The sequence below is a fragment of the Schistocerca serialis genome, chromosome 5 (assembly GCF_023864345.2).
Source record: "Schistocerca serialis cubense isolate TAMUIC-IGC-003099 chromosome 5, iqSchSeri2.2, whole genome shotgun sequence".
In the NCBI taxonomy this organism is placed as follows: domain Eukaryota; kingdom Metazoa; phylum Arthropoda; class Insecta; order Orthoptera; family Acrididae; genus Schistocerca; species Schistocerca serialis.
Genome location: NC_064642.1, coordinates 423,696,927 through 423,714,532, shown reverse-complemented (window position 1 = coordinate 423,714,532; position 17,606 = coordinate 423,696,927). Strand labels below are relative to the sequence as shown.

General features: G+C 40.8%; 1 protein-coding gene across 2 annotated transcripts in view; it reads right to left on the bottom strand.

Moving 5' to 3' along the window:
* LOC126481339 (pinin) overlaps positions 1-17,606 on the bottom strand; it is a 62,453-nt gene that overhangs the window by 23,724 nt on the left and 21,123 nt on the right. For both annotated transcript variants that reach the window (XM_050105023.1, XM_050105024.1), the window contains exons 3-7: positions 16,516-16,605; positions 5,063-5,126; positions 4,867-4,964; positions 2,329-2,404; positions 2,091-2,246 (exon numbers count right to left, since the gene is read on the bottom strand). In XM_050105023.1, the coding sequence (XP_049960980.1) occupies positions 2,091-2,246; positions 2,329-2,404; positions 4,867-4,964; positions 5,063-5,126; positions 16,516-16,605 (484 nt within the window). The remainder of the gene's footprint in view (positions 1-2,090; positions 2,247-2,328; positions 2,405-4,866; positions 4,965-5,062; positions 5,127-16,515; positions 16,606-17,606) is intronic.

The window sequence follows — 17,606 nt, the reverse complement described above, 5'->3', positions numbered from 1 at the left end:
CTGCTGCATGGAGTGTTTAATTAAAAAAGAAAAAAACCACAACCTGCTGTCCCATGGCACTCTCACTGATGACAGAAAATATTATAAATCAATCACACTTCAACTGGTATAGCATTACCACAGACTGTTTTGACTGTTGTTTCATATCCAGCATGAAGTGGACGAACATGTTTCATTTATAGTAATGAACTGGCATTCAAATATAATTTTTTGTTTTCAGAATGGTCCAAACATGATCCACTTATTATGTCTACTTTTGGTTAATATTCAATTACCGCAGTCCAATGACAACAACTCCAACTGCCTTGCATAGGACATCTGTTCTGGCACTGCCATGCACTTTTCCTTGATGGAAGACTAGAATGGAATGTACTCAGTTCCATGATGTCAACTGAGGCGCTACTTGAATGAGAAGTAGTGTCAAGGCCTGGATAACATGATGGCTGGAAGAGCAGTGTGTTGATCATATGAAACTCCAAGCGACACCTGAATTATGTCATATGACTGAGGATAAAATGGCAGTTGACATCACATGATTCTCTGGGCCTGATCACATAGTATTCCCTCCCCCCCCCCCCCCTCCCCTCCCCCAACCACGCCCACCCCACACCCAAATTAACTCAGCACAAACCTTGTTGAAATATATTTAATAGCAGATTCTTCATTTAAATTCACCATACTCCGGAATGAGATTTTTCACTCTGCAGCGGAGTGTGCCCTGAGAGTAAAACTGTGTACCGGACCGAGACTCAAACTTGGGACCTTTGCCTTTTGTGGGCAAGTGCTCTACCAACTGAGCTACCCAAGCACGACTCACGCTCCGTCCTCACAGCTTTAGTTCTGGAGAGCTTCTCTGAAGTTTGGAAGGTAGGCGACGAGGTAATGGCAGAACTAAAACTGTGAGGATAGGGCACGAGTCGTGCTTGGGTAGCTCAGTTGGTAGAGCACTTGCCCATGAAAGGCAAAGGTCCCAAGTTTGAGTCTCGGTCCGGCACACAGTTTTAATCTGCCAGGAAGTTTCATACCACACACTGTCTGATTTGCCTTTGGTGTCAGCTAGGTCATATACCTCTGATCATTTCTCGTCCAATGCTACACCTCAAATGTTTTCAATACTGTTATCTGAATTTCCAAATTTGAAACTGCCCTTCACAAGTGACATTTTCAAATTTATGCTTAAGAAATAGATAGTTGAATTCAAACATGAGGGCAATGACTCATAAAACTTGACTATATTTGGAGAATTTCTGCTGGCAATAAACCACAGAAACAAGGAATTTTCTGATGTCACAGTGTTCCACCTCATCCACCTGAATGAAAACACAACACGCATATATTTTTAACAATTGCACAAATAAAACTATTCAGCATATCAAACTTACTGTGCAGTATGTTCCAACACTACAAAAAAATTTCTTTGGCATGTACCACCATTCTTGCAGGAGGTTGAGAAATTTTCATTATGCTTTCATGTAAGAGATCAAGGAGGGAAGAATGTGTCATGGGCTGTTTCTGATAGATGAGAGACCAACTTCTAGTAACAAATGTACAGCAACCCTTCATAACAAACACAGTTTCAGATATATCAAGCATCTAACAAGAAACATTATGGAAACACTGTCAGCAAAGATAGTAGCTCAGTGACTGTAGAGTAGACCAATACTGCAATGAGCCTCTAATTATATGTCAATAGTGACAGGCACCTCCACAGCCAAAGAAAGCTGAGAAGCAATTTTAGTGAGTAAGGTAAAACAAATATGATTTCTGAAATAGTATTGGTATCCGGCGACTCCAAACATATATAGATATTTTTTATGGAATCAGAGCAGGACACAGACTCCAATCAGGAAGGTACATATCCACAAACAAATTCTATTGGGTAGTTTACAAGGCAGACTGTACAAATAATTGTGCATTCTCCAAATGAAATACACAACATATGTCAATTTCCAAATGAAAAGTTGCAAAGTAAGTTGACCCTTATGGTACAAAACAATAATAAACAAATTAAAACAACTGAAAATCTGACAAAGGGCAGAAATTTGTATCACAATGTGACAAGGGCAAATGAATAACAACAAAGAACTAACCTCTTTAATCCTAAGCATTTTTAATTCTATTTTTCTTATCTCCGCTTGTTTTCTTTTTCTTTCCAGGAAGAGTTCTTGTCGCTCCTTTTTCAACTCCTCTTTCTCACGCTTTGCATTTTCTTCAAGTTTTTTCTCTACCTTTGCTCTTTTCTCTTCCTTGAAACAAGCAATTAAACATTAAACATTGAATAATTTATACAGCCTATCAGGTCATAGAGCTAATCTGTGTATAACTTACTTTGTCACGCATTCTAGTTTCTTCTTGTCGAAATTTTTGCAGAGTCCCAAGTAAGGCACCAAACATTCTCCTATTTCTGTCAACAAATACCTTTGTTTTAACAGAAGAAAGTCCAGGTTGGAATATCAACACTTATGAAAGGACTGACTGCTACTCACATTAAAGATGATAAGTTGAGTTGCAGACAGGCACAACAGAAAGACTATTATACAATGAGCTTTTCGGCAAAGCCTTCTTCAGAACAGGAAGGAAAACACACACACATTCACAGAAGTAGGCACACCTCACACACACATGACCGCTATCTCTAGATGCTCTGTCCAGACTGCAACTGCTGCGTTGAACAAAAGCAGCCACCTGGAGTGGAGCAGGGAAGGTGGAAGGATAGCAAGCAATGGGTGGGGAGGAGAGAAGAGCACTGTCTGATGAAGCATGCAAGGCTAGAAGTTGGCAGAACAAGGCCACCTGATGAAGGGTTGGGAAGCTGTAGGGGAAAGGGGGGGAGGGGGGGGGGGGTATAGGAAGGGCAGATGGGGAGCAAAAAATGAATGGAGCAGAAGAGGTGGATACATTGGCAGAGAGTCATACACAATGTGATTGAGGTGACGTGAAGCGAAGTGGAGTAGAAGGAGTTGATAGGACAGAGAGGGTTAAAACTGTTGGGTGGAGGGTGTGGGGACAGCAGATTATCACAGGCTGAGGCCAGGATAATTTCAAGAGCGGAGAATGTTTTGGAAGGATAACTCCCATCTGCACAGTTCAGACAAGCTAGTGGTGGAGGAGAGGATCCAGATGGCCTGGGTTGTGAAGCAGACATTGAGATCACGATTGTTATGTTCAGCTGCATGTAGTGCACCAGGGCAAGAGCAAACTGGACACCTGCGGCACAACATGTAGCAGAATACAACGTGCAGGATTTTGATGGCTGTGGCTGCTCCAAAACATGGGCCATCTGGATCCTCCCCTCCACCACCAACTTCTCTGAACTGTGCAGATGGATGTTACCCTTACAACATATTCTCCACTCCCGAAATTATACTGGCCTCAACCTATAATAACCTACTGTCACCATACCCTCTACCCATCAGTTTCAGCCCTCCTCTGTCCTATGAACTCCTCACAGTTCACATCCCCTCACACTCATTTCGCACTGCTCTCTGCCAAACCACCCGTCAGTCTTTTCCCCCACTCTGCTTCTTTTCCCCTATTCCCCTCTGCTTCTTTTCCCCTACTCCCATTGTCCTGCCACCTTCTAGACCCCGCATGCTCTGCCAGACAGCGCTCTTCTCTCCTCCCCACCCATAGCCTAAAAAGGCACCGATGATGACTGATATCAGTCGAAATTGATTTGCAACAAGATAAGTAAATTATGTTTCCTTGACTGGTTGCTACATTCTTTATAATTTTATCTTCCACGGTCACTGCACAGAAAGGGAACCTTATTGAGCCCAACATTCAAAACTCAGTTTGTCACGGGTGATGAGAGTTACCACCAATAGGAACTACCACAAAATGACAAAAGTGCAGAAATTCACATGAAGTGTCAATGCTTTTGTGACATAACCAACATTCAAGTGAACAAACCAATGAAAATAATCAGTTTTTGACAATACCAAGTAACTGGATAGATAACAAAAATCTACTCACTAAGTGGTGGCAGGAGAACACTACACATAAAAGATTATACTTATACAAGCTCCAGGAACCCTAACAATCAGTTCAGGGTGACTTTCTAAAATCTACCACTTCTCCTAAACTTCTCCAGTCCTCCCCTTCAACCCCTCTGCCAGAAGAAGGATCCACTGGCTCCAAAAGCTTGCATAAGTATAACCTTGTTTTATGAGTGAATGTGAGGCACAAGTGGAACATCATTTCTGTTTTTCTGACAATTTCACCTGGTTCTATGAATGTTCTGTGCACTGCACTCATGTGGGGGAGATTATGTACAATTGAAGCATTAAAACCACCATCATAACCTTATTCTAGTTTTTATTAATGCAGCCTCGAAACTTTTTAAACTGACAGGGTATTTTGATTACTTTTAAACAATTAGATCTACCAAATATTTAATTTAACTCACATAAGAATAAACAATTTGCAGCATTTTCAAGGATTTTGATTGATAGTTTAGTATGTCACACGAAAACAGCCCAATAGCTGAAAACTAATTTCATTTTCGAATTCAGCATCCATGACTTAGCAATGAACACCATTTATATTTATTGTAAGAAAATACTGACTAGTGCAATCTGTTTTAATCCACTGTGTACTTTTGTTTGCTTGACCTACTTTTGACTTCTTCAGGAACTACGGTATTTTCATTGTGCCCGTCTACAACTCAACATGTGACCTACACAATGAGTAAGCAGTCTATCCTTTACATAACTGCTTTATAACAGAGAAATCATGTATATCAACTAAAAAAACTTTTAGCAATTAAACTGCTGACATTAAAACAAACGAGTAATTAAGGTCCTGAATACTTGGCCACTACAGTAACTTGTGTCACCAGTACTGACAACCTGCTTTGGTGTTTACCTTGCTTTGCTCAACTCATCAGTGTTCTGGGCAGCCATAGCTTCCTGTCGAGAAGGTAACTCTTTAGGTGTAGCAATTACCCGAGAAGATATGAGAGGCTATAACAAAAGATAACTGACATTTTACAATCTGCAAAATTATCCTTCAATAAAATATACACTCATGTGAAACAAACACAAAATATGCCATATCACACCTTGTTAGGGAGCTCATCATCATCAGGGGTGTCACCTCGTTTGGCCCTTGGTGGCCCAGACAACCTGACAACAAAAAGTATCATAAGTATATAAAAAATAGGCAACCCAACAATCTGTATCCTGATTGACTGCATACTTAAGTTATGGAAAAATGGATTTGAGAGTTTATTATTATGAATGTTATAAACTGTCTACTATGCTACAAGAGTTATTTTGGTACTACTTCTATTTGGTCTCAAGAACACACACATTAAAAGCTGATTTGTTAATTATCTCACAATGTGTCATTCCTAAATTAACGATCTACTCTGGCTAAACGTGTGTGTGTGTGTGTGTGTGTGTGTGTGTGTGTGTGTGTGTGTGTGTTTGTTATTTTACCCTAGTTCATAAAAGTATAACTCTACTCTGAAAGCCAGCAAGCTTTTGTGGTGCCTACCAACAACACAGTGCTTCTGCTTTCTGGTGTGTGGTCTCCTTTAATCCTAAAGTATTTTATTTCATATATATTTACGTATCAATAAAATAATTAAGAGCACATAACGATTTCTCTCCACAAACATTTATTCAGTTCTGATCACAAGGAGTGAATTTAAGCAAGAAGCAACAAGCAACTTCACAAGACATGTGAAAGGAAATGTCGGACAGACAGAGTTTTCAAAACATTTTGCAACTTTATGTGATGCTGATGTAAACAAATGGTAAGTGGTCACAATAAGATCAATCTAGCAGTCACAGGCTGCCTCATTTCTGACATCTTTCAACACCACTGAGCTCCACTGTTGCATCCTGTAACTACAAAATATCTCAAGAAAATTTGCTGCTTTCACTGTAAAATGGTGTGTACCAAACTAAAGGCTTGTTTAATTGAGCAAGGAAAGTGGAGAATAGATAATAAAGATTAATTTTAGCACTGACAAGGCCCCCATCAATCCCCTCATTTCCTGGTTATGCCACTGAACATTTCCACAGCCAAATGGTTAGTGTCACTGCCTTCAGTAGATATGGACCTGGGTTTTTTACTAGTACCCCTCAGACTTTTTTCTGAGGTAGTGTAGTCTGGAACAGGTTACACTCAGCTCCACAAGGCCAAATGAGGAACTGCTTGAATTAATAAGCACCTGGACCATCAGGATTCAGTTACTGGAAATAATAGCTGGCAAGTTCGTGACATGCAGTTCAAATGTCCCACGATCATAAATCACTCCTCACACTGCCTTGTAGGTAGCAGTCAGCCTCTCAGAACATGCTATGGCCTAATCCGCGAGTGCTGTTTAAGTTTACCACTGGATCACTAATAAAACAGCTGAGATATAGAAATGACTATAGACTTGTTGAAGGAATGAACCACCACCCACCTGAAGTGATCAACAGGAACCATACAAATCATAAATTTAAATGGTCAGACAAGAGTTTGAACATAAATTCAGTCTCTTTGCTGCCAGTGCAACAACTGTTACAGTCAGACAGGCATTTAGCAAACGACTGTAAGAAACAGAAACTAAATTCTACACTGTTTATAAGCCTAAAGCAGTGGCATGTTTTATTTTTCTTTTAAAATGAAGCTTCAGAAACACAGACGCCTCCTATGTGTGTTATTGTGATGATTTACCACATCATCCAAAAAAATGAGGTAATCTTTTTAATCTGATGGCACCAACTAGAATCAAGCCAGTAATTTAAGCCACGTGATGAATATTGCATGGACTAAACTTTTCCATATTCAAAGCTTCACTGTCTTCACTCTCTATTGATGAAATTCTTGAATCCTCAAGTTTAAATTTAAAAAATTGTAGGCAGCATGTATGTTACAAATCACATGCATGAAATTTTTTGTATCTTCTAAACAAATGCAGTATCAAAGCTGTGATTTATATTATTCTGGACTCTTAGTACTAAAGTCAAATAGTTCTTACCCCTCTTCTTTTCATGAAAAAATATCCACTCTCATCATTTGTGTGCACCAGGTGATGCACCACAGAATTTTGCTATGCAATGTAATTACATCACCGTCAGTTACGGAAACATTACATGTCAACATCTACCAGCTTCCTTTACTCCTACAGTTGTAGAACGATTTTGATAAAGGCTACCAACCTTGTTTTGATCTCCGGGAGAAGTTTAAATCGTCATAACTCACATACCACTCACGTAACCTTGTAGAAATCTCACTACATGGCAAAACAGAGCCTGTATCTGACCATTGGTCAATATTGCAATGTACAATATGGAATCAAGTAACAGTTACGAGCAGTGTCAAAAACAAGAAATGACACTTCAAATTTAAAACATGATTATTAAGCACATGTAACAGTACACTCAGAACTGAGCTGCCTGCCCTTTCAGAGTGTGCTTCTATTCAACAATATTGTGTCAACAAGTAAGTCTCAGAATCTCCTAGAAACCACAGATGTCAAATGATAAATAATTGCAGATAGCAGGAATATAAGTGGTGATGCAGATATCACCAGCTACTTAAACACTCTTCAAATGAAACAACATTATTCAATTAGCAACGCTATGTCTTCCATTTAAGATGTTAAAACTGGCTGTCAATTATGCATTCAGAGTGCTGAAGTATTAGACAGACCAAACAGCACAGTTTTTAATTCACAGGGACCATTAGTTGCCCTGAAAGTAGCCTTTTCCCAGTCAACCCCTTCAGCCACATCGACAGTGAAGTATACTTCACTCCCTTCAGACAGCCCATGACAACAAGTATACACACTTTTTGGTGACTTTGTCGGTCTGTAATTGATGTGAAAACACCAGATGTCATCTTTCTTCTAAATGAAGATCACAGGGGAGGACTGAGGACACTCTGATAGCTGAATGATGCAGCATAGCATCCACTCCTCTTCCTACTGATGGAGCTATAGGCACCCTATACCAGTTCTGAGATATGAAGGGTATTATCCTCAGTGTTGATATGCACGGTGTTTCATAATTGGTCATTGGGTCTGCTTCCTATCCACTTCGGGCTTGAATGCTCCAGAAGCTAGACACCACTCATTGACAGCATTTATAGAAGTTGGCAATCGAGAGCTCTCTTCGTCCACTTGTGATCAATACAATCTTCACTGACATATACATTTCTTTTGCGAGGCAAAGCACATCTTTGCACTTGGTCTCTAGAAGAGCATAGCGTTCCAAAGGATTGGAAAAGGGCACAGGTCATCCTCGTTTTCAAGAAGGGACGTCGAACAGATGTGCAGAACTATAGACCCATATCTCTAACGTCGATCAGTTGTAGAATTTTGGAACATGTATTATGTTAGAGTATAATGACTTTTCTGGAGACTAGAAATCTACTCTGTAGCATTCAGCATGGGTTTCGAAAACGACGGTCATGTGAAACCCAGCTCACGCTATTTGTCCACGAGACTCAGAGGGGCATAGACACGGGTTCCCAGCAAGATGCCGTGTTTCTTGACTTACGCAAGGCGTTCGATACAGTTCCCCACAGTCGTTTAATGAACAAAGTAAGAGCATATGGACTATCAGACCATAACAGAACGCAGCATGTCATTCTCAAGGGAGAGAAGTCTTCCGAAGTAAGAGGGATTTCAGGTGTGCTGCTGGGGAGTGTCGTAGGACCGTGGCTATTCACAATATACATAAATTACCTTGTGGATGACATTGGAAGTTCACTGAGGCTTTTTGCGGATGATGCTGTGGTATATCGAGAGGTTGTAACAATGGAAAATTGCACTGAAATGCAGGAGGATCTGCAGCGAATTGACGCATGGTGCAGGGAATGGCAATTGAATCTCAATGTAGACAAGTGTAGTGTGCTGTGAATACATAGAAAGAAATATCCCTTATCATTTAGCTACAATACAGCAGGTCAGCAACTGGAAGCAGTTAATGCCATAAATTATCTGGGAGTACGCATTAGGAGTGATTTAGAATGGAATGATCATATAAAGTTGATTGTCGGTAAAGCAGATGCCTGACTGAGATTCAGTGGAAGAATCCTAAGGAAATGCAATCCGAAAACAAAGGAAATAGGTTACAGTACGCTTGTTCGCCCGCTGCTTGAATACTGCTCAGCAGTGTGGGATCCGTACCAGATAGGGTTGATAGAAGAGATAGAGAAGATCCAACGGAGAGCAGCGCACTTCATTACAGGATCATTTAGTAATCGCGAAAGTGTTACGGAGATGGTAGATAAACTCCAGTGGAAGACTCTGCAGGAGAGACGCTCAGTAGCTCGGTACGGGCTTTTGTTAAAGTTTTGAGAACATACCTTCACCGAAGAGTCAAGGAGTATATTGCTCCCTCCTACGTATATCTCGCAAAGAGACCATGAGGATAAAATCAGAGAGATTAGAGCCCACACAGAGGCATACCGACAATCCTTCTTTCCACGAACAATACAAGACTGGAATAGAAGAGAGAACCGATAGAGGTACTCAAGGTACCCTCCGCCACACACAGTCAGGTGGCTTGCAGAGTATGGATGTAGATGTAGGTGTAGATGTAGACTAGAACTTTACAGTTATACTAAATGTTCAGGCAATTTACCATAGCATGTCTTATTTATGACGGTGGGGGAAAATCTCTTTTCCAGAAACACCGTTGTTGAGTGGACTTGGAATAGCTTCATCAATCTGGAGCTCCAATCTTCCACACTATACGTCAAACAATGGAAAATCTAGGATGGAATGTAACAATACCAGAGAAGCAAAGTTGCTACTCAACATATAGCGGAGATGCTGAGTCGTGGTAGGCACAATAAAAAGATTCACACAAAGCTTTCGGCCATTAAGGCCTTTGTCAGCGGTAGACACATATACACGTGCGCGCGCCCACACACACACACACACACACACACAACTTGCACACATTTCTGCAGTCTCAGCTCTCTGAGACCACACTGTGAACAGCAGCACCAGTGCATGATGGGAGTGGAGACTGAGTGGGGGTAAGGAGGAGGCTGGGGCGGGGAGGGGGAGGGATAGTATGGTGGGAGTGGCGGACAGTCAAGTGTTGCAGTTTAGACGGAGGGCAGGAGAGAAGGTGCGGAGGGGGGTGGGGGGATGGGGGGGGGGGGGGGGGGGGGAGGGGTAAGTATCGGAAAGGAGAGAAATAAAAGAAATTAAAAGACCGGGTGTGGCAGTGAAATGACGGCTGTTTAGTGCTGGAATGGGAACAGGGAGGGGGCAGGATGGGTGAGGACAGCGACTAATGAAGGTCACTGTCCTCACCCATCCACCCCCCTCCCTGTTCCCATTCCAGCACTAAACAGCCGTCATTTCACTGCCACACCCCGAAGGTCACTGTCCTCATCCATCCAGCCCCCTCCCTGTTCCCATTCCAGCACTAAACAGCCGTCATTTCACTGCCACACCCAGTCTTTTAATTTCTTTTATATCTCTCCTTTCCGCTACTTACCCCCTCCCCCCTTCCCCACCTTCTCTCCTGCCCTCCGTCTAAACTGCAACACTTGACTGTCTGCCACTCCCGCAATACTATCCCTCCCCCTCCCCACCCCAGCCTCCTCCTTACCCCCACCCTGTCTCCACTCCCATCATGCACTGGTGCTGCTGTTCGCAGTATGGTCTCAGCTCTCTGAGACTGCAGGTGTGTGTGTGTGTGTGTGTGTGTGTGTGTGTGTGTGTGCTGCTGCTGCTGACAAAGGCCTTAATGGCTGAAAGCTTTAATTGTGTGAATCTTTTTATTGTGCCTATCACGACTCAGCATCTCCGCTATATGGTAATCCAGCGTGCGCGCGTGTGTGTGTCTACTGCTGACAAAGGCCTTAATGGCGGTGAGTAGCAACTTTCCTTCTCTGGTATTGTTACACTCTATGTCAAGCATTTGATACCAATACAACATGCCCCAAACTTTACTAGCACCTGAACAGGTTGGTTGCCTATGATAATGTCTATGTGAATGCCTAATATTCTGGTAACTGGCATCCATTGAGAACTTTCATCTATGAAGTTCTCACTTCCGCAGATTGTCGTCTCATTAATTTTTCTGTTTTCTGCAACTTGAACCTCTGGCAGTGTAGAATGACTGTCACGCTTTGGAGAGTGGCCTAGTCCAGGACAGGCTGTTGAAAGTCTTTCTTTTCTGTGTATTGTCTCGATGGGCTCCATTTGATGATATTCTCTTTCATCGTAACATCCTTCAAAAGAAACATTTGACAGATGTCCTCTGTTTCACCCTTCCATATGTGTGTAATTTCGTCAGTTTCTGCCATATTCAGGTTCAAGATGAGAAACAGTATGAAAACAGAATATACTGTCTGCATCATCTCCCCGACATTTGGCTCCATTCTTCATTTGTATTGCAGCATTCAGATCTTCTGCTGGTTGCCACTAAATGTTTTTCAATCTCCACCTGAAATTGTCCCACCTCTTGAGCTTCTAGCTGTTTTCAAATCACTACTGGGCTGAACTACCCAAGGACAAGTTGACTAATGGAAGACATATCATGTAATCCCACGTTATACACAGCAACATACTATAATCCCTTCAGCCTTTTCACTGAATATTGGCCAGAGTTTCTCCTGAAACTCTGCTGGTTCCATGATGTGTACCTGACTCATTAATGCTTTCATACCCACTTACTTGCATGTCTGGATGAACAGACATTAATGACAATTGACAGCCATCCCATGTTAATATGAAATAAATTTGCTGACTGTGAATATCTTGGAATTATCTGTGTTAGGTACAGATGACGTCGTCGTTGTTGTCTTCTTCAGTCCAGACTGGTTTGATGCAGCTCTCCATGCTACTCTATCCCGTGCAAGCTGATTCATCTTCCAGTACCTATGCAACCTACATCCTTCTGAATCTGCTTAGTGTATTCATCTCTTGGTCTCCCTCTAAGATTTTCACCCTCCATGCTGCCCTCCAATACTAAACTGGTGATCCCTTGATGCCTCAGAACATGTCCTACCAACTGATCCCTTCTTCTAGTCAAGTTTTGCCACAAGTTTCTCTTCTCCCCAATTCTACTCAATACCTCCTCATTAGTTATGTGGTCTATCCATCTTATCTTCAACATTCTTTTGTAGCACCGTTTCTATTCTCTTCTTGTCCAAACTATTTATCATCCATGTTTCACTTCCATACATGGCTACACTCCACACAAATACTTTCAGAAACAACGTCCTGACATTTAAATCTATACTCGATGTTAACAAATTTCTCTTCTTCAGAAATGTTTTCCTTGCCATTGCCAGTCTACATTTTATATCCTCTCTCCTTCGACCATCATCAGTTATTTTGCTCCTCAAATAGCACAACTCCTGTACTACTTTAAGTGTCTCATTTCCTAATCTAATTCCCTCAGCATCACCTGGTTTAATTCGACTACATTCCATTATCCTCGTTTTGCTTTTGTTGATGTTCATTTATATCCTCCTTTCAAGACACTGTCCATTCCGTTCAACTGCTCTTTCGAGTCCTTTGCTGTCTCTGACAGAATTACAATGTCATCAGCGAACCTCAAAGTTTTTATTTCTTCTCCATGGATTTTAATACCTACACCAAATTTTTCTTTTGTTTCCTTTACTGCTTGCTCAATATACAGATTGAATAACATCGGGGAGAAGCTACAACCCTGTCTCACTCCCTTCCCAACCGCTGCTTCCCTTTCATGCCCCTCAACTCATAACTGCCATCTGGTTTCTAGACAAATTGTAAGTAGCCTTTCATTCCCTTTATTTTACCCCTGCCACCTTCAGAATTTGAAAGAGAGTATTCCAGTCAACACTGTCAAAAGCTTTCTCTAAGTCTACAAATGCTAGAAATGTAGGTTTGCCTTTCCTTAATCTATCTTCTAAGATACATCGTAGGGTCAGTATTGCCTCACATGTTCCAACATTTCTACAGAATCCAAACTGATCTTCCCCGAGGTCAGCTTCTACCAGTTTTTCCATTTGTCTGTAAAGAATTCATGCTAGTATTTTGCAGCTGTGACTTAGTAAACTGATAGTTCGGTAATTTTCACATCTGTCAACACCTGCTTTCTTTGGGATTGGAATTATTATATTCTTCTTGAAGTCTGAGGGTATTTTGCCTGTCTTATACATCTTGCTCACCAGATGGTAGAGTTTTGTCAGGGCTGGCTCTCCCAAGGCTATCAGTAGTTCTAATGGAATGTTGTCTACTCCTGGGGCCTTGTTTCGACTTAGATCTTTCAGTGCTCTGTCAAACCCTTCATGCAGCATCATACCTCCCATTTCATCTTCATCTACATGCTCTTCCATTTCCATAATATTGTCCTCAAGTACATCACCCTTGTACAGACCCTCTATATACTCCTTCCCCTTTCTGCTTTCCCTTCTTTGCTTAGAACTGGTTTTCCATCTGGGTTCTTTGATATTCATACACATGGTACTCTTTTCACCAAAAGTCTCTTTAATTTTCCTGCAGGCAGTATCTATCTTACCCCTAGTGATATATGCCTCTACGTCCTTACATTTATCCTCTAGCCATCCCTACTTAGCGATTTTGCACTTCCTGTCGATCTCATTTTTGAGATGTTTGTGTTCCTTTTTGCCTGCTTCATTTACTGCATTTTTTTCTCCTTTCATCAATTAAATCCAATATTTCTTCTGTTATCCAAGGATTTTCACTAGCCATTGTCTTTTTACCTACTTGATCCTCTGCTGCCTTCACTGTTTCATCTCTGAAAGCTGCCCATTCTTCATCTACTGTATTTCTTTCCTCCATTCTTGTCAATCGTTCCCTAATGCTCTCTCTGAAACTCTCTACAACCTCCGGTCATTTCAGTTTATCCAGGTCCTATCTCCTTAAAGTCCCCCCTCTTTGCAGTTTCATCAGTTTTAATCTACAGTTCATAATCAATAGATTGTGGTCAGAGTCCACATTTGCCCCTAAAAATGTCTTACAATTTAAAACATGGTTCCTAAATCTCTGTCTTACCATTATCTGAATAATTTCTTTTATCTCATCATACATTTCATCAATCTCTTCGCCATCTGCGGAGCTAGCTGGCATATAAACTTGTACTACTGTGGTAGGTGTGGGCTTCATATCAATCTTGGCCACAATAATGCGTTCACTGTGCTGTTTGTAGTAGCTTACTCGCACTCCTATTTTTTTTATTCATTATTAAACCTACTCCTGCATTACCCCTATTTGATTTTGTATTTATAACCCCTATAGTCATCTGACCAGAAGTCATGTTCCTCCTGCCACTGAACTTCACTAATTCCCACTATATCTAACTTTAACCTATCCATTTCCCTTTTGAAATTTTCTAACCTACCTGCCCGATTAAGGGATCTGACATTCCACGCTCTGATCCGTAGAACACCAGTTTTCTTTCTCCTGATAATGATGTCCCCCTGAGTAGTCCCCGCTTGGAGATCCGAATGGAGAACTATTTTACCTCAAGAGGACGCCATCATCATGTAACCATACAGTAAAGCTGCATGCCCTTAGGAAAAATTACAGCTGTAGTTTCCCCTTGCTTTCAGCCATTCGCAGTACCAGCACAGCAGGGCCATTTTGGTTAGTGTTACAAGGCCAGATCAGTCAATCATCCAGACTTTTGCCCCTACAACTACTGAAAAGGCTGCTGCCCTCTTCAGGAACTACACGTTTGTCTGGCCTCTCAACAGATACCCCTCCTTTGTGGTTGCACCTATGGTACGGCTATCTGTATCACTGAGGCCCGCAAGCCTCTCCACCAACGGCAAGGTCCAACATTCATGGTGCATATGCTACCTATTTTCACATTCATTGGTACTTTGATAATGCAGATCATACGGACAATGCATTGTCTGTGCTGGATTCCTACCCGTAAAGACAATGGCTTTTGTGAAGGTGTACTGGAGTCACACCGACAGCTACGTGGCATCTTCACCAATCTATGTCACATTGAACACATTTAGTCATTGACTGGCAATTGAACAAGAATCCTGAACATAACTGAGCTTTTGTCCACCTGTCAACAAATAAACTCTTGATGTAACCACTGAGCTGGAAGCAATATTGTCATATAAAGCTCAATTGCCTGCCTTGGCCGAGTATTCTTCTTTATTTGTAAACACAAAAATGTTCTGGTACATTACAGTATCCACAAGTAAGTAAGTCCCAAAACCTTCTAGAACTCACAATAGTCAAACGATAAATAACTGCATGGTGGGAAGCAAACCAGCAACTCCTATATTACCACACTACTATGACACCATGGCAGATGACACATAACACACAGCAATGTACTATGAGGTCATTACTTTACATCTTCACCGATTACTTGCATATGTTCCCAAAATATAATAAAAATTAAGCCTCAGGATGCTGGTTCATAAGTAAGTCAAACAACTTCAGAAAATAAAACACTTCAGTTGAAGAGAAATAACCCATTTTATTTCCTCACTAGTAAACTTTGCTAAGTCTATTTTTATACATTTTTGTGGAGTGCACAAAGAACCAGAACTTTCTCCCAACAGCCTCTTAGTCTAATACTAATTTTCAGGTAAATAACAATTGTTGGAGTTAAATCACAACACACCTTCAAAAATCTGAAATGCAAATAAAAACACTGCGCAAGAGAAAAGAAATGCAACTCTCCATGCTTTGCTGATGTCTTCAGATTACAATTCAGATCACAAGAATACGAAAAGCTCACATAAAGGATTGTCACCAAACCCACATCCAATGCTACACCAGAATCTGTCTTCTTCCCTGCATGCCATAGTAGTATGAACATCTAGGCTTTGCTGAAATTCAAACAACTCTCAAAAATGTTGAACACTTTGACTTTACAGCTAACCAGTGCTCTAACTACAGCTTTACTGGCTTTTGCATCAGCACAGGCTTCCTCATCGGTTTTTCTTCTTTTACTATTTGCAAACCTGTAAATGCTGTCTGCTAGTAGGGGCTAACATTATTTATCATCATGATGTTCCTCTAGAACAATAAGAAAACCTCAAGCAAACATATCAAGTAACTCGTCCAACAGAATCTTTAAGCAATGGAACCTTCCAGAAGCCAAATTACAGTCAGCTTACAGAAACCCAATTCATCAGCAAAATACTGCCAATGTAGTTCAATTATAACTTACAAATATCCAACATTTGGTGGTCTTCTGTGTCTCCCTTAATGTAACTAAAGCCACAGTCCAAATTAAAAACTAGTTTGCTTAATTTACTGTTATGAAAGAATTTCTTTTCATGCTCAGAAATCAAATAAAAAGGTTTTAGCAAATAAATTTTTTAAGACTACATGCACACCGATCTGCAAATCTATCGGGCACCACTACAGTGGATAAAATTATGGAGATTAGGGTGGATTACATATACAGGCAATTGTTTATACTGCCAGCATTCAATAAAAGAAGTGGAGGAAATGATACTGATATTTATTAGAACTTGTGAAGCAAGCTGAGGAAGCTTCCCAGTTTTCCTAAGTCTTCAGTCAAAGTAAAATACGTCAAATTATAAAGTTAACTAATGGGTTACCTGCTAAATACAGTCCTTGGATCTCCTGGCCTCTTCTTCACCGCTGGTGACTCATCATCTTCTGGTCTTGCACCTGGATCCCGGCGTCCTCTGAATAAATAAATTTCTACTGATTACATAATTGTTTGCTAGGTTCCTACTAACAGCTAAAGGTAATAACAAATTTCAACTAAAAACAGATATTAAGTTACTACTCTACCTGGCTTAGGTATTCTGCACCCTGCAAAAGAACAATATGTACCACATAAATGTGTCAATTTAATGTTCAAAGAACCTCCATAATCACAGTTACTGACACCCCTACACACACAAGTTTTAGTAACAAATACTAGTGGATACTCAAAGATGAAACACTTTCTATCTAGTCCTCAAACAGTAATACTCAGATGACTTCCAGTAAATAGCACACATGCATCAATCTAAATTACTACAACACAGCTGCAACCAAAATATCTGTACTGAAAATTTTAGTTGTTTTATTTAACATTTTTATATGAACAAATACTCAAATTTTTACATGACAGTCTTGACTTTACAGGTAGTCTGCACGAACACTGACTATGAGGCACGTTTCTCTTGTTGACAAAATTAAGTGATGGGGGCACCAACTCCCTGCATTCCACTCCCTCACAAAACACTTCATGGCACACACTCTACCCACCTCCATATCCTCTCTAATGGATGCAAAGAAATGGTAAGCACATAGTAGTGCTTTCAATGGGAGTGCCCAATATAAATTTAATTGTTAGTATCTATCAGACTGTGTAGTTTCAGTATGCAAGTGATAACAACACCCCACTCCTAAAAGAAAATACCATCACCCATAGCCAACTGCAAAGTGAACACAAAGAGTGTTGAAACAGACATTCTGTGGAGTTGTATCCCACAGCGTTGTGGTGTGATAATAATAGCTTGGTGCTAATGTGGAAAGGGGGCTAGTATTTCACACACCATTACAACTGAAAACATTTGAGAATGAGTAACAATTCTGATGAGGGAGACTATTCATGATGGCATTATTCAAGGAAATATGTTCATATGAGATGATTTGGGAAACTCATAGAAAATCTACACACATACAAGGAATGGTC